Source organism: Myripristis murdjan, chromosome 12 (assembly GCF_902150065.1).
Source record: "Myripristis murdjan chromosome 12, fMyrMur1.1, whole genome shotgun sequence".
Taxonomy (NCBI): Eukaryota; Metazoa; Chordata; class Actinopteri; order Holocentriformes; family Holocentridae; genus Myripristis; species Myripristis murdjan.
Window position 1 is genome coordinate 2,066,497 of NC_043991.1, and position 18,429 is coordinate 2,084,925.

The 18,429-nt window shown below is 42.7% G+C and overlaps 1 protein-coding gene across 1 annotated transcript in view; it reads left to right on the plus strand.

The window, feature by feature from the left end:
• Positions 1–17,650, plus strand: part of LOC115369190 (NACHT, LRR and PYD domains-containing protein 3-like) — a gene marked incomplete at its 5' end in the record, with an annotated part of 29,750 nt that extends 12,100 nt beyond the window's left edge. Inside the window, 4 exons of the mRNA XM_030065758.1 lie at positions 7,930–8,100; positions 10,957–11,127; positions 14,525–14,650; positions 17,647–17,650. Of these exons, the coding sequence (XP_029921618.1) occupies positions 7,930–8,100; positions 10,957–11,127; positions 14,525–14,650; positions 17,647–17,650 (472 nt within the window). The remainder of the gene's footprint in view (positions 1–7,929; positions 8,101–10,956; positions 11,128–14,524; positions 14,651–17,646) is intronic.
• Between the last annotated feature and the right edge of the window lie 779 nt (positions 17,651–18,429).

Consider the following 18,429-nt stretch of genomic DNA (forward strand, 5'->3'; position numbering starts at 1 on the left):
ATTTCTTGCTTCCATTGTCTGTTTATTTGTGTTTTTAATAGGGATGGTCCGATCCGATCCACTGGATTGGTATCGGGTCCGATCCAGGCCAAAATGAGGATCGGGTATTGGATTTTTTTTTATTAGAACCCGTCCGATCCGATCCATAAGCCCAAGCTATCTCATAAATCCTCAACTTTACTTTGCGCGACATGCCGTAACACAGACGAGCTGTCGCCATGGTTGCCATGTGCCTGTGTTTTCGTCACGTGAGCAGAAGCCTGCAGAGCTGTAGTCATGTCCTCCTTTAACTTTACATTAACGGATGACAAAAGCGCAACGTTTGCAATGTGAGTGTCTCAAGGGGTGGTAGCAAAACCGGACGTTTTAACACAACGGACTTAATAAAGCATCTGAAGAAGCATCATGGAAAGGAGTACAGAGACTTTTTACAGGCGAGTGCAAAGAAAAGCGAAACATTTTTGTTTTGGTGCAGCAAATCTTGGATCCGTTTCTCAAAGCAGGTTTAGTGAAAACTCGAGTCTGTTAACCCTGAAATGAGGGAAACTCTGAGTTTTCCGTTTCACAAAGGTGTTAGCTCCCGATTCTTATGTTGAAAGCCCAAGAACAGATCGGAGTCAGTCTTCAATTTTCTGATGCAATATTTATTATGGTCACATATAAAGCAAGGCAGCGCTGGTCTCAGTGTGACAGAGCTCCCGCAGGATCTCAGTCAGAAAGACCCCGATATCAGGAAATGATACACATTTATGTTCTTGGGCTGGGCCTGCCCCGTACAGAGGTTGGACTTAAACGCAACTGAGAATAATTGGCCAGTTACCCGGACATGGACAGGCCAACCACTGTCCATGCCTTGTTTCTGGAATGTGCTATGCTATGTGTGTGAATGTTGACTGAGCGTGTATCTAATGCAACAGACCTAACTAACAAGATAGAGAAAGTACATCTGGCTCCTGCTTTGTCTATCCTCTGCTTAGCAGCCAAGCTGTCCTGAACAGGGGCGGCTGGCTCTCCTAAAGCCAAACGAAAAAAAAAGAGAAAAAAGAGTTTATTTTGACATCAGCAGCCTGAATGTCACTCTCCAACCAGCAGCCCCGCCCCCTTGGGGCGATCTCGGTCAGATTGAAAGTCGCCCCAGGCGCTCTCATAGACTTACATGGTGAGATTTTTTTTCACATTTTTGACCCTACAATTCATTTCCATGGGCCCAGGGAGGGCTTGCCCCAACGTGATTTCGTCATACGCACTGATGCGTGCGCGGACGATACGTGCAGCGTCGGGCGGGAGACAGCAAGATGAACATGGCTAGGAACTGCAGCAACTTATTGTATTTGAGGCATTTAACGTATTGACCCGCATAAAAGACGACCCTGATTTTAAGACGACTCCTCTTTTTCAAGACCCTATTTTGGAAGAATACTTTTTATATGGACAAAATCTTGTTTGAATAAAAAAGCCACCGGTCGGCATCAGGCGAGCCGGCCGCGGCCACCCGGTCAGGTCTGTCGGCTCGCCTGATGCCGGCGGGTGCAGGTCTGCCGTATCTGGCAGGTGAGCAGCGCACACATACTGCCAGTTCACTATGAGGGACGAAAAATGACAAAACAATAAATAAATGAATAAATAAATAAATACACATATAAATATATAAATGCATAAATAATTAAATTAATAAATATTTCTACATTTATTTATTTATTTATTTCTGTTTTTATTCATGCATTTATTTATTTATTTGTGTATTTATACATTTATGCATGTATTTATTTATTTATTTTTACATTTATTTATTTATTTATTTATTTATTTCTACATTTATTTATTCATTTATTTATTTATATATTTATTTTTACATTTATTTATTTATACTTTTATTTATTTCTACATTTATTCATTTATTTATTCCTTCTTTTATTTCTACATTTATTTATTTATTTCTACATTTATTTATTTATTCCTACATTTATTTCTGTATTTCTACATTTCCACATTTATTTATTTCTGTATTTCTGTGTCGTATGTTAATAAGGTGGGCGGTTCTTACATTAGTCTTAAGCACGATTGGTTTGTGGGTGTGATCCTATCCACTGCTGCTGCCTGGACTGGCAGTAGCAGTGGATAGCAGTGGACTAGCTAGCTACTAGGGCATGAACAACGCCAGACTTTTCCACGTCGTCGACGTTACGTCGACCCGTCAACACCGGGAGATTTTTGGGGGGGCTAGCGGGGCTCCAACCGGAGGGAGGGAGGGGTTGTAGTGGAGCGCCGACCGTGTGTGTAGTCGGACTACTGGAAGTAGTCGGTGGGTGCATGATTTACCACATCATTCGCCAGTGACCTTAAATCACTGACGATGGCTCTCAAAACGCTTTCCATTGCGTTTTACACAGTAGCTAGTAGGGCATTAATGTAAACATCGAACCGTCGAAAGTCGAAGAAACACACACACACACCCCCACACACGGTCGGCGCTCCACTACAGCCTCCTCACCCCCCCGGTCGCCCGGTCGGCCCTCCCTCCCTCCGGTTGGAGCCCCGCTAGCCCCCCCAAAAATCTCCCGGTGTTGACGGGTCGACGTAACGTCGACGACGTGGAAAAGTCTGGCGTTGTTCATGCCCTAGTAGCTAGCTAGTCCACTGCTATCCACTGCTACTGCCAGTCCAGGCAGCAGCAGTGGATAGGATCACACCCACAAACCAATCGTGCTTAAGACTAATGTAAGAACCGCCCACCTTATTAACATACGACACAGAAATACAGAAATAAATAAATGTGGAAATGTAGAAATACAGAAATAAATGTAGGAATAAATAAATAAATGTAGAAATAAATAAATAAATGTAGAAATAAAAGAAGGAATATATAAATGAATAAATGTAGAAATAAATAAAAGTATAAATAAATAAATGTAAAAATAAATATATAAATAAATAAATGAATAAATAAATGTAGAAATAAATAAATAAATAAATAAATAAATGTAAAATAAATAAATAAATACATGCATAAATGTATAAATACACAAATAAATAAATAAATGCATGAATAAAAACAGAAATAAATAAATAAATAAATGTAGAAATATTTATTAATTTAATTATTTATGCATTTATATATTTATTCATTTATTTATTGTTTTGTCATTTTTCGTCCCTCATAGTTCACACTTACATGCTAGTGGTACGAAATTAGCACTCAGGTCCTGGTATAAGCCCCCCCCCCCCCAGAAAAAGATATATAACAGTATATATATATATATATATATATATATATATATATAAACAGTATATATAAACAGTATGTGTGGATATGTAAACTATAAACAGTATATGTAAATAAATGTAAACAGCATATATAAATGTAAATAAAAATATAAATAAAAATATAAATAGTATATATATAATAAGTATAAATAAACAGCCTATATATAAGTAAGTAGTATATGTGTAATAAATAATAAATATAATATATATATATATATAAGCAGTAAATATAAAAATATAGAGAAAATATAAACAGCCTATGTAAATATAGACAGTATATATATATATATATATATATATATATATATATAATATAGACAGTGTAGTATAGAATGGACCAAGTAAGTAGTATATGTGTAATAAATAATAAATGTAATATATATATATAAGCAGTAAATATAAAAATATAGAGAAAATATAAACAGCCTATGTAAATATAGACAGTATAAATATGTATATATAATATAGACAGTGTAGTATAGAATGGACCAAGCCTCAGAACCTGATGCCCGGGACTGGGATTCAGGGAACTGTTGGACTTGGTCAGTGCAGAATTAGCTTAGTGCTAGTCACGCAAGTGATTTGTGCAGGAGAAGGGAGAGAGAGAGAATGAGATGGGAGACTACAGAGCATGGCTCGAGTTCAACAGTCTGACAGCTGCAGGGAAGAAGCTGTTTCTGAGCCTGGTGGTCTTGCTCTGGATGCTCCTCAGCCGCCTGCCTGAGGGGGGGGGCTGAAACAGACTGTGAGCGGGATGGGTGGAGTCCTTCAAGATGCGGAGGGCCCTCCCCCTGCATCATGAGGTGTAGAGGTCCAAGGTGGTGGGAAGGCTGCTCCCCACAGTCCTCTGTGCATCCACCTCCTCTCTGTATTCGGACTCATCGCTGATGTGATGCGTCCCACTACTGCTGTGTCGTCCGCAAACTTCACTATATGACAGCTGGGGTGTCTCGCCGAGCAGTCATACATCAGCAAAGTGAACAGGAGGGGGCTCAGCACACAGCCCTGTGGCGAGCCAGTGCTGAGGGTGATGGGGGAGGAGACGGTGTTGTGGATCCTGACAGTCTGAGGTCTGTTGGTCAGGAAGTCCAGGACCCAGTTCCCCAGTGTGGAACTCAGTCCGAGGGAGGAGAGCTTCTGCACCAGGGTCTGAGGGATGATGGTGTTGAAGGCAGAGGAGAAATCCAGGAAGAGCAGACGGACGTAGGAGTTCCTGCTCTCCAGATGGGTGAGGGTTGTGTGGACCACCGATGAAATGGCGTCATCGGTGGAGCGGTTTTTCCTGTAGGCATATTGATGGGGGTCCACAGTGATGTCGATGGAGTCCTTGATGTGGGTCATGACCAGCCTTTCAAAGCACTTCATGACTACCGGGGTTAGGGCTATGGGTCGGTAGTCATTTAGACATGTCACTGTGGAGCACTTGGGGACAGGGACAATTGTGGCAGTCTTTAGGCAGGTGGGGACAGATGACAGTGACAGTGAGGTGTTAAAGATGTCCGTCAGCACCTCAGACAGCTGGTGTGCACAGTCCCTCAGTACCCGTCCTGGGATGTTGTCAGGGCCTGCAGCTTTGCGGGGGTTGATTCCCTGGAGGGTCTTCCTCACGTCTGCAGTGGTCACACTGAGGGGCGTGTCACCAGGTGGTGGTGTGAGTCTGGTGCTGGGGGGGGTGTCAGGGTCCTCAAAGTGGGCGTAAAAGTGGTTGAGTGCATCTGGCAAGGAGGGGTCCCTTGGGCATTGTGCATCCCTGGTGTTGTAGTCCGTGATGCACTTGATGCCTTTCCACATGCGCCGGGGGTCATTGGTGGTGAAGTGACCCTGGATTTTTTGGGCGTATGTGGCTTTGGCCCTCGCAATGCCTGCATTCAGTCCTTTCCTCGCCTCTCTGAGTGCTGATGCCTCACCTGCCCTGAACGCAGCATCCCTAGCTTTCAGCAGCGCTCTCACCTCAGCATTTAGCCAGGGCTTCTGGTTCGGATAGCAGGTTACTGTCCTGGTGGTGGTGACATCATCAGTACACTTAGAGATGAAGCCAAGGACGGAGGAGGTGTATTCCTCCAGGTCCACCTCTCCCTCATATGTAGCTGCCTCTCTGAAGACCTGCCAGTCTGTGCACTGAAAACAGTCCTGGAGCACAGAGGCTGCATCCCTGGGCCACACAGTGACTGTCTTCTTTGTTGGCCTGATCCGTCTCAGCAGGGGGCGGTATGCTGGCGCCAGCAGGATGGAGATGTGGTCGGAGAGGACAAGATGGGGGCGGGGAAGAGCTCTGTACGCACCGCGAACGTTGCTGTACACACAGTCCAGAGTGTTGTCTCCCCGTGTGGGAAAGGTGACATGCTGGTAAAAACTGGGCAGAGTGTCCGTCAGTTTCATGTGATTGAAGTCCCCCACAACCACGTAAAACGCCTCCGGGTGCTTTGATTGCAGCGAGCTAATGGTGTCGTGTAGCTCCTTCAATGCTTCGTTAGCATTAGCACCCGGCGGGATGTAAACAATGGTGATGAACACCGCGGTGAACTCTCGAGGCAAATAGTACGGCCGACATCTCACAGTCATCAATTCTATCGCCTCAGAACAGTATGTTTTCACCAGTCCACTGTTTGTGCACCAACCTTCGTTCACGTACACACAGAGTCCTCCTCCCTGTGTTTTCCCCGACTGGTGGTCGCGGTCCGCTCGGAAAAGCTGCAGGCCGTCTATGTGGAAGGCTGAGTCCGGCATGTTGTTGTTAAGCCATGTTTCCGTGAGGCAAAGAACAGCACAGTTCCTCATCTCTGCAGAAACACTCAGCCTCAGACGTAACGAGTCCACTTTATTATCCAGTGAGAGGACGTTGGCCAGAAAGAGAGTTGGAATCGGCGGTCTGCTAGCCTTTAGCTGGGCTAGCGCACCCGCCTGCTTCCCCCTCTTCTGTTTACGGGCACACCGCTTCCTCTTGCCCGCTGCTTGCCGTACTCTGCTGCGCCACTCCTTTGTCCTGAGGAGGCGCTCTCTTCCGAGTGCAGATTTCAGCTTCGGTGAAATTGTAGAAACCGAACTGTCTCTGATGACCATCAGTTTGGTTGAGCTGTACCTTACACGCGAGTTTAGCACTAAACTAGTGCTAAAAGCGGCCTCAAAGGTCGGTAAAAAAGACTTAATCCCGGGAGCTCGAGAAGCCGCTGCACCACTGCGGCCGCCATCTTGTCATTTATTAAACAATGCAATGTAACACTGTAAAGTTAGCTATCTGACTTCTATTTATTATTATTTTACCCACTGAATGGGTCATCTTAGCCATCATCGCAATAGTTGCCCCCCCTGAGAAATTTGTCAGGAGCCGCCACTGGTCCTGAACAATGTAATACATTGGATAATGCAAGAAACATTGAACTATAACGCCAATTGTAACAAAGGGAGGTAAGTCAAAGCAGAGAAAGAGGGGTGACTCTAGCCTGTTTCACAGAGGGAGGTAACTTAAGCTCTCGGTCAGTTACCGCAGTAACAGACTCCATGAAACTAACCTGGTCGGGACCAGGTTTTTCTCATGAAACCTCGAGTTTCTCTCTGTGTCCGCCCTCTTTCAGCCACACACGGGATTTAACTTCCTCATTCAGAGAATTAAATATTCGTCGGGAGATGGTTATAAGACCGCGCATAGATGTTTTAGCATTTCCAGACAATTATCTTTTTGAGCGTTACCGTTCCATGTCACCTAAATGAAATAAATTAATAGGCCAGCAGTAATTCAAGCAGTTTTCCCCTGTAATATTATTGATTGCAATGGACTACATTTAAACTTACGCATTGACCCGAGCAGCAGTGTTCTCTCACACCATCTCCCTCTCCTTTGCCGCTGCAGCGGTGTTGCACTTTAAAAAAAAAAAAAAAAAAAACATGTTCAAACTCGCTGTATGAATGCATTAAGATTTCCAATTCAATTGGGGTGAAAAACGCAGCCCGGCGCTTCCCCGTTGCCACGGTGACTCGTCTTATACCTGTTGTGCACGCGCTTAACTCCAGGTGAAACTACTCCGAGTTGATAAAACTAACTCAAATGCAAAATTTGCACCAAGTTACACTTTTATTTTATTTCTAACTTTTGAATGGTGCAGCTGGGTCTGTTGTGTTTATAAATGCTGTTAAAAGAGATGTGAGCTTTAAGTTTAAGCCACAGCAGTTACACATGACTTCAGTTGTTGTCACATATTTTCCTTCTTTCTTTAGGGGACCAGAATAGTTGTTGTACAGTGAATGTGGTGTTTTTAGATTTCAGTATCAAGCAAATTACATCCACGTATTATTAACAACTTTTAGAGTGACAAAAAGAATTGGATCGGTATCGGTATCGGCCGATCCTCAAGGCTGCAGTATCGGTATCTGTATCGGTATCGGATGTGAAAAAGTGGTATCGAGCCATCCCTAGTTTTTAATATTTTGAAGTCTTTTAATTTCAGGTGTTATCTTTATCTTTTCATTTACTCTGATGGTTTTGTAAAGCACTTTGGAACTTTGCTTTAAAGGTGTAATGTAAATATAAATTATTATTATTATTAATATAATTGTTATAATAACTACTTCATTGGTTTGTCCTGCCTTTTTGAATATTTTGAAAAATCTCTGACTGATAAATATCCAAAACACTGGAAATTATAGCTCCATATTTTATTCTTTATTCAGACTGAGGAGCTGCAGGTTGTCAAAGAGCAGCTGTGCTTCTCTGGCCTCGGCTCTGAAGTCCAACCCCCATCTGACAGAGCTGGACCTGAGTGAGAACCAGCTGCAGGATTCAGGAGTGGAGCTGCTGTCTGCTGGACTGGAGAGTCCAAACTGCAGACTGGAGACTCTCAGGTCAGACTGCACTTTTTAATGATGTGTGAACATGTAATATTCTGTTAGCTTAACAGGAGTTTTACAGGCTTACATCTCAAATTGTTGTCAAACTGTATTTTCACACAATCCTTGTGTGAAAATACAGTGACATAATGTGAAATAATGATATTGTACATTATTTCAACATGCAGGGGTCCAAATGGCCTCCGTCTGTGGGAATCTGATATTTATTGTGGTAATTAATGAACACAGTCGACTGTCACCATGTTTTTGACTGAATACCTTGATATCGATATTGTGAGAATATTGTTAGGATGATATCCATAAATATATGGATGTCGTTTGAATCATATAGTAGCACTAAATGTCTATAAGCCTGATATTGCTGTGAAGTATATGTTGTGCTTTTTTAAAGTCGGGGCTGCTGGTTCTTTCAGTTTTTGTGAGGATGGTTGGTCATGTTCTGTATCATGGATGCATGCGTGCTTTGTGAGAGAGAGAGAAACCTTATTCTTAATTTAGATTGGAGTGTTTTTGTGTGTTTTAAACTCAGTTTCTGTCAAGAGCCACATGGCTTCTATCAAAAAGATCTGGGGCCTCGTGTACAAAGACTTGCGTGGATTTCCTGCTGAAACATGGCGGACGCTTAAATCTAGAAAAATTTAAATACGCAAATCATATTTAAATGAGCCAGGCACCTGAGATTCCTCTCTGCATGATCAGAAAACTACAACCTCAACATGAGTAAGACGGGAAAAAGAGAAATTTCACGGAATGTGAATTAGAGACGCTCCTCACTGAAGTGGAGGTGTGCAGAAATGTCCTGTTAGGCATGAAACACGAAACACAAGAGGAGTGAGCAGGAGAGTGTGTGTGTGATCTGTGATTGCTTCTTTTATATGGTTGAAATCAAATGTTGCCGGGCTTATGGCCTCCCGGGTAAGATGTGCATTCATTAATTGCTTGTTAATTTTATACACCACTTACACGGATCACACACTATTGTTGTAAATGAATGCAGACGTGCACTGGGGAACAGGTGAGGCTGATTAAGACATTTTACACTTTACACATGGGTTTAGTCTTTTTTTTTTTTGGCATTTCTGCTTTATTTGATAGTCACAGTCGAGATAGACAGGGGAGAGAGAGGGGATCATATGCAGCAAAGGACCTGAGGCCGGATTCGAACACCGGTCTCTGTGATCAGGACTGAGCCCTGGTGCCAGTGGCGGCTCTACCTATGTTGGCGCCCTAGGCCAAATTACTCCCTTGCGCCCTTCCATGTTACTACTCCTTCCTTCCTGTTGACATAAACAAATTTACCTGTGATGGCGGTTTTATAGCAATGTGTGTGTGCAGTCAATAGCTCCGATTACATTAGGAAAACCACCACTGTCTTCTAATACTGCTAAAGCAGCCATTGTTGTGAACGGTATTTTCATCACTTTGCGCATGCTTTTATATCCACTAATCTAATCCCATGATATTGTACATTATTTCAACATGCAGGGGTCCAAATGTCCTCCGCCTGTGGGAATCTGATATTTATTGTGCTAATTCCACAGAACGTATAGAGGACACCATCATTGAGGTCTTGGTCCAACTATGGTTTCAAAAAGGATTCCAATATTTTCTCTGATGAATCATCAGGGACAAAAATCCCATGTGAGCATATCAGTGCATTCTGGTATCTTTCACAGATTAGGCATGATGGGATGGAGTTGATATGTCCAACTTTTACCATCCTGATCACATTCCCTCATGGAGACTGTTGTCTTGGAACTGTTCTGAACCTCAACTAAACCTTTAGGACCTCTTGTTTTTCATTGATTATTATTTTGATCATCTTCACACACTTTTTCACAGCTCACCTACTTCCCATGCAAAACTCTGTTTAAACTCTGCAGGCTGACAGACGACCATGCCAAATGAACATTTTGTATATTTCAGGATATTTTCTGTCTCTAGTCCCTCAGACTGAGCCATATGAACACAGTCGACTGTCACCATGTTTTTGACTGAATACTGTGATATCCATATTGTGAGGATATTGTTAGGATGACTGTTGGTGCTCTCATGAAAGAGTAAATTAGTGCTAAACAGTCATTAGTAATATGGATATGATGAGCGAGCAGGCTGAGGCCAATAACAGAGCAGCGAGGAGCGTCTAATAAGTTGAGAAAACTGCATCCCTTTACTGTAATGCAGCCTTTAAAAGCAGGAGAGGACAACACTGATGCCAGAAGATATTACCATATCCCAAATCCCACATGATATCTGATCTCATATCACAGTATCCATATTATATCAATATATTGATGGGCCCACCTCTACTGCCACCACCTGGTCAGTCTTTTGAAATGCTCATAACTTTGGCCCTGATTGGTCCAGAGACTGGCTGCTGGTGTCATGTGATGCAGAAGCTCTTGTTCTCCAGTTTTACTCTGAGAAGATGGTAGACTGAAGGCATCTGAGGACTTCTCACTGAGCCATTCATTTGTTATTTATGGACGGACCTATGGCTGTTTTCACGTCACCGTATTTAGCACTGAATTTGAATTATTTTGGACCTTTTATCATTTCTTGCTTTCATTGTCTGTTTATTTGTGTTTTCAATATTTTGAGGTCTTTTCATTTCAGATGTTATCTTTATCTTTTCATTTACTCTGATGGTTTTGTAAAGCACCTTGGAACTTTGCTTTAAAAGTGTAATATAAATATAAATTAGTATTATCATTATTATTAATAATATAACTGTTATAATAACTATTTCATTGTTTTTTCCTTCCTTTTTGAATATTTTGAAAAATCTTTGACTGATAAATATCCAGAACACAACACAAATTATAGCTACATATTTTATTCTTTATTCAGATTGAGGAGCTGCAGGTTGTCAGAGAGCAGCTGTGCTTCTCTGGCCTCGGCTCTGAAGTCCAACCCCCATCTGACAGAGCTGGACCTGAGTGAGAGCCAGCTACAGGATTCAGGAGTGGAGCTGCTGTCTGCTGGACTGGAGAGTCCAAACTGCAGACTGGAGACTCTCAGGTCAGACTGGACTTTTTAATGATGTGTGAACATGTAATATTCTGTTAATTAGTGTAAATTATGCTTCATATCTTGCTATCCACTTTGCTGCTGTAATACGTGAAATTTCCCCACCGTGGGACTAATAAAGGAATATCTTATCTCAGTTGAACAGGAGTTTTACAGGCTTACATCTCAAATTGTTGTCAAACTGTATTTTCACACAATCCTTGTTTGTTGAAGTGAAAAACTGTGAACTTCAGTGATGATATTGTACATTATTTCAACATGCAGGGGTCCAAATGGCCTCCGTCTGTGGGAGTCTGATATTTATTGTGGTAATTAATGAACACAGTCGACTGTCACCGTGTTTTTGACTGAATACCATGATATCGATATTGTGAGAATATTGTTAGGATGATATCCAAAGTCGGGGCTGCTGGTTCTTTCAGTTTTTGTGAGGATGGTTGGTCAGGTTCTGTATCATGGATGCATTCGTACTTTGTGAGAGAGAGAGAAACCTTATTCTTAATTTAGATTTGAGTGTTTTTGTGTGTTTGAAACTCAGTTTATGTCAAGAGCCACATGGCTTCTATCAAAAAGAGCTGGGGCCTCGTGTACAAAGACTTGTGTGGATTTCCTGCTGAAACATGGCGGACGCTTAAATCCAGAAAAACGTCGTATGCACAAAAACATCCAGATGTATGAATCTGTGTGTACACATGAATCCAAGCACATTTCCTTGGAACATCTGAATCAACGTGGAATTGAGTGAACATGTTGGAGTACCTGACCCCTCCCTGTCCACGCCCCAATTTAAATATGCAAATCATATTTAAATGAGCCAGGCACCTGAGATTCCCCTCTGCATGATCAGAAAACTACAACCTCAACATGAATAAGACGGGAAAAAGAGAAATTTCACAGAATGTGAATTAGAGACGCTCCTCACTGAAGTGGAGGTGTGCAAAAATGTCCTGTTAGGCACGAAACACGAAACACAAGAGGAGTGAGCAGGAGAGTGTGTGTGAGGCTGTCAGTGCTGTGTGATCTGTGATTGCTTCTTTTATATGGTTGAAATCAAATGTTGCTGGGTCGAATGGCCTCCCAGGTAAGATGTGCATTCATTAATTGCTTGTTAATTTTATACACCACTTACACGGATCACACACTATTGTTGTAAATGAGTGCAGAAGTGCACTGGGGAACAGGTGAGGCTGATTAAGACATTTCACACTTTACGCATGGGTTTATTCTTTTTTTTTTTGGCATTTCTGCTTTATTTGATAGTCACAGTCGAGATAGACAGGGGAGAGAGAGGGGATGACATGCAGCAAAGGACCTGAGGTCGGATTCGAACACCGGTCGCTGTGATCAGGACTGAGCCCTGGTGCCAGTGGCGGCTCTGCCTATGTTGGCGCCCTAGGCCAAATTACTCCCTTGCGCCCCTCCATGTTACTACTCCTTCCTTCCTGTTGACATAAACAAATTTACCTGTGATGGAGCTTTTATAGCAATGTGTGTGTGCAGTCAATAGCTCCGATTACATTAGGAAAACCGGCACTGTCTTCTAATACTGCTGAAGCAGCCATTGTTGTTAAGGGTATTTTCATCACGTTGCGCATGCTTTTATATCCACTAATCTAATCCCAGACATGCGGGTGTGTTAATTATTCATCAGTGCTAATTGTTCATGTGTCTCGGATGTGCACATCACTCAGAGGACTAAGGGCCCTATCTTGCGCCAAAGTCCCTAAACCCGTTATTTAGGGATTTAGCATTGCACAAGAGGCGTTCCCCTGCAAAAGTTGCTATCTTGTGCACCTCCTGCTATCCGTAAAACACCTGCACTACCCGCTATATTATGCATAGGTGTGTTTTGGCCGTTACACCAGTTACACCAATCAGTGTGCCAGGTGCCATTGCCTTTAAGGGCAGGATGCGCTATCCGAAATCCTAAATCCTAAACCCGCGATGGAGAGAGGGAGGTAGATTTTCTCAGGGCTTCTACTGAGGCTAAAGCAAGTTGGCTTTATATACATATTACATATTATATTATAGGCGTAAAATCGCCGGGTCAAACCACACACACACAAGAGGCAGAGGTGGAACTATGTGTAAACTAATTTATTGACAAGGTAGATTGGGCAAATAAAATATTAAAAATAAAAATATAGCACAGCTGCTGGCTTATGATAAAACAATAAAACGTGCCTGCGTAAGTGTCCAATTAAAATAGCCTTTCCTCTAAACAATCTATATGAGTAATATACTCAGTCCATTCCGGCGGCGTCCCGGTATCAGTCCGACCGTGTGCATGGCGAGGCTCCGTCGGGGCGTGCATTGAAGCCGCCTGGGCGCGCTCTCCTAACAGCCCAAACTTTAGTGTGTGCGCAAGATAGCAATTTTAGGGATAGCGCATGAAACACGGCCCACAGACACACCTCCAGGCACAAATGACGGAGTCGGCATAATGGATAGCGAGTAGCGTGGGCGCAAGATACCGTTTAGGAATAGCGGAAGTTCCTAAATCCGCAATTTGCGGGTAGCGGGTAGTGCCAGCGGGTAGCGGGTGGCACAAGATAGGGCCCTAATTGTCTTCACATTATCAACAGTTTCCCAGCATCACCTCTAGGTGTCACCAAAGGATCCATAGCTGTAGAAACGTGTACACCAGCCATGAAGTTGGCGTGAGGCACCGCACATTTCCACGCTGATTTCACTCTTGATACATCTGAACTTTGCCGTGGAAAAGGACGTACGCCACGTTTTTGTGCGTACACACCCTTTACATGAGGCCCCTGGTGAGCCGTCGGTTCTAGATCGCTGCTGTGATGTGAGGAAGAAAATCAAACACATCAGGGCTCATCAACTCCATTTGTCCAAAGGCCAGAGTTTTTTTAGGCAGACACTGTGGGGAGCAGACTTTCAAATAACAACATATTCACTTATTTAGGAATAATTAGTCTATTATTGTTTAGTATTTTCACTTTCTTACAAAATGAATACCTGTATCAGTGTGAGCAGGCTGCTAGAAAACATGGCAAATCCATAATAATAACTAGACACTGAAGTAGAAAAAGCTCTCAGAGCTCAAGGAGCCAGTTCACTGAGGAGAGACGCTTCAAATCTGGAATTATGGAAAAGGAATGACTGACAGGAAGTTTGAATCCCCTTTAACCGGTGTTGACTCTGTTATGCAGCGCCCTGATTGGAGGAAAATGTTGAGCCCATGCTTGCATGAAGATAAAGCACAAGACTCATTCCATTCCTAAAAGACAGGAAGTGGTTTGAGCTTCAGCTGTCAGGCTGCTGCTCTTCAGAGATAAGCAGCCAATCAGACACAGCTCTGAGAGGGAGGCCTGCCACAGATCTGCACTCTTCTGGTCTTATAGTTTATTTTTTATTGTTCATTCAGGTTGAGTAACTGCAGCTTGACAAGGAACAGCTGTGCTTCTCTGGCCTCGGCTCTGAAGTCCAACCCCCATCTGACAGAGCTGGACCTGAGTAAGAACCAGCTGAAGGATTCAGGAGTGGAGCTGCTGTCTGCTGGACTGGAGAGTCCAAACTGCAGACTGAAGACTCTCAGGTCAGTAGAGGGGTGGAGTCAGTCCTCTGAGGTCAGTAGAGGGGTGGAGTCAGTCCTCTGAGGTCAGTAGAGGGGTGGAGTCAGTCCTAGAGGGGTGGAGTCAGTCCTCTGAGGTCAGTAGAGGGGTGGAGTCAGTCCTCTGAGGTCAGCAGAGGGGTGGAGTCAGTCCTCTGAGGTCAGTAGAGGGGTGGAGTCAGTCCTAGAGGGGTGGAGTCAGTCCAGGCGGAGCAGCTTGGTTGCTTGGTTCTTGTGCTGGACACAGTCAGTGCAGGCAGCATTTCCTGGGAAATGTCCAAAGTGCTCAGTGGCCTCAGGACTGGACAGACAGACAGAGAGAGATCAGCCAATCAGAGCAGCCACAGGTGTGTTGGGGTCATGTGACCTGCAGGTGATGATGATGATGATGATGATGAAGAGGATGATGGTTTTGTGTTCATCCCTACAGGCTGGAACATGTAGAAGAGTGGATTCCAGCTGACAGCCTGAGAGGATGTGAGTACTGAGACACACACACACACACACACACACACACACACACACACACACACACACACACACACACACACACACACACTCAGTACAAATCCAAACCAGGCTTTAGAGAAAATGTGAGCGAGCTGAAACTATGTGTGTGTGTGTGTGTGTGTGTGTTTCCAAAAGCAGCTAAAATCAGCTGACATGACAGAAAGCTGGGCGCCCTGGGAGCTCACGGGCTGCAGAGCTCCAGCTTGTCCAGGCTGAGTCGTGGGTTTGAATCCCACCTCAGGCCCTTTGCTGCAGGGCGGCCCCTCTCTCTCCCCGGCCTTTCCTGTCTCTCTCTGCTGAGTCCAATCAAAGCTACATTGACAAAAAAAAAATAATAATAATTACAGAGAAAAATGAGTTTTCCTCTGTGTTGATTAACCTCATACATAAGCCTGGTATTTTTTTTTCCTTTATTAGTGAAAGAAAGGTGAACAAGTCAAGTGCAGAGAGTGACAACATTAGAAAACATATTAGAAAAGGAGAAGACAGGACTGAACAGATGTGGAGAGAAAGAAAGAACCAGACAGGAACTCAAAGAAAACAACACAGAAAATAATAATAAGAAAAAAAAATAAGACAGCAAATCAATTGTAGTTTACTTTTGGTGTGTGTGTGTGTGTGTGTGTGTGTGTGTGTGTGCAAGGGGGCGTATGATGAGGGTAGGGGGCAGACAAGGACAGAGGGGTACAGAAAAAGAGAGGGAGATATAAGAGGGAAAAAACCTAAAGGAGAAAAAAGGTGTCATTTGTTTATTTTTTGATATGTATTTGTTTTTCTCTGGTATTTTGGGTGGATATGAAATCTGCCTTACAATCTGAACAAAAAATGAGCATTAAAAACAATAAACTAAACAAGCAAATCCTCTTTAAAAATGAATTAAAACCAAACTCAAATTGAAAACACAAAGTGTAAAATGAGATTAGTTTTGATTTTTAATGAAAAATGCCAAACTATATTAACCTTATGAGAGCCAAGAGAGTGTGAGTGAATGATGCTTTCTGAGGTGTGTTGTGTGTCTTCTCCCCATCAGATGCCTGTGATCTCACACTGGATCCAAACACAGCGTACAGAAACCTCCGTCTGTCTGAGGACAACAGGAAGGTGACGAGGGAGTGGGACTGGCAGTCGTATCCTCGTCACCCAGACAGATTTAAACAGCCTCAGGTTCTGTGTAGAGAAGGTCTGACTGGGCGATGTTACTGGGAGGTCCAGTGGAGTGGAAGGGTTCATATTGCAGTGACTTACAGAGGAATCACAAGAAGAGGTGTTGAGTCTGTGCTTGGATACAATGAACAGTCCTGGAGTCTGAGGTGCCGTGATGATGATGATGGTAACAGCTACACTGCCAGACACAACAGTGAGGACACCAGACTCCCTGTCCGTCCCAGTGGATCTCACAGAGTAGCAGTGTATCTGGACTGCTCTGCTGGGACTCTGTCCTTCTACAGAGTCTCTTCTGACAGACTGACACTCCTGCACACCTTCAGCTCCACCTTCACTGAGCCGCTCCTCCCTGCGTTTGGTTTGTGGTCATCTGGTTCTTCTATTGTGGTTTAGCTGCCAGTTTCTCAGAAACAAACTCTGACCTGAAAGTGTTTAGAACATGTTTGGCTGATTTGTGGTTTATGGTTGATTTTTTTTTTTTTTTTTTTTTTATTGTATCAGGCATCAGGCATCTTGGTGGATAATTGTTAATTGATTGATTGATTGGACATGCTTGTAAATATAATGAGTCATTGTAATGTTTGTATATTCAAATCTTAATGTTGTGCAAAAGTGTCATTTAAACCTCCTCCTCCACTGATTGATTTTTTTTGTATTTCTAGTCAGTAAATACAGATGTGAGAATGACAGCACATTGCACACTGGAGAGCTGTGACTTGAGCCCCTCTCCTTTTGTGCCCCTCCCTTCACCTGTTGATCTCCAAGTCACATTAACATGTTTAACGCTCTGTACCTGATGTTTTACTTTCAACAGATTTGTATTTCATTTTGGACAGTGCACATTAATAAACACATGACTGTAAATGTGTCAGAGGCTTTTCTCACCTGGAGCCCCTGGCCAGGTGTTACACAGGTTTCCTAAAACTGAAGACGCTGGGTGGGTGTGTGTGTGTGTGTGTGTGTGTGGACATTATTTAGGCACCAGGACTTAAAGCAAGGAGACAATAAGGTGCATAAATGCATCAATGCTACTACATTGATGCTACTACATACTACATTGTAGAAATGTTTGAGTGTGAACCAGATACAGTTTGACTCGCTTTTTGAATAAATGACTTTTGTATACCCTGAGGGCCCTAGAGTAGAGGGAAGTTTTATTATTTTTATTTTAAGCTTATAAATGTCATGTTCTAGTTCCTCAGTGTCCAAAACAGCCAGAAGAAATGTGTGTCAAATGTTGATATTTCTTATGTTTTGTTCAGCTAAAACAGCCTGGAGGTCACTGAAAACATATCGTCATCATGTTAATATGATGTTTACCCACTTTTCTCCTTCAGATTAGGAAAAGTTAATTTAATATAAGGAAAAAAAAACATTGTTAATCATGTATTTGGGGACATTAAACACTGAGATGTCACTAAATCCTCACTCAGGTCTGCAGGAAACGCTGCTGTGTGATCCTGTCTGAGGGAGAAAATGAAGTCCAGCTGCTCTGGTTAATTAGATTTCACTAAATAGTCGATGTTCATTTCTGCATAATTATCAGTTTGACTGTTTTTGCAAGCAGCGAGTCTCAAGAAAACTCAAATCAGTTTCCTCTTAACAAAATGTTCAGGATTTCATCAGAGGAATGTCCAAACTGTGTTACTTTAAATAAAGTACAAACTAAATATCATCTCCATTTTCAAAGTGACCCATAATCTCAGAAATGTCAGCGCTTGTTTGGGGTTTTTTAATTTTTTACTTATTTATTTTGGGTTACACACCAAACTTTCCCAGAGGAACCCTGCTGTGTTTAGCAAAATATTAATCCCAAGACATTTTACACTAATCCCCGAGCACGTCTTGAAAGAAAAGACACATCAAGTCATTCGGTTCATGTAAAACTAAATTTAATAGTTTTATAGCACTAATAACAATACAAGTAACTTACAAATGTACAACAAAACAATACACTTTTTCATGGAAAGCCATGTGAGATGTTTTCTGTGACCAAATAAAGAACAGACGATATTTGAGGCAGGTTTTTTCTGATAAAAGATAAA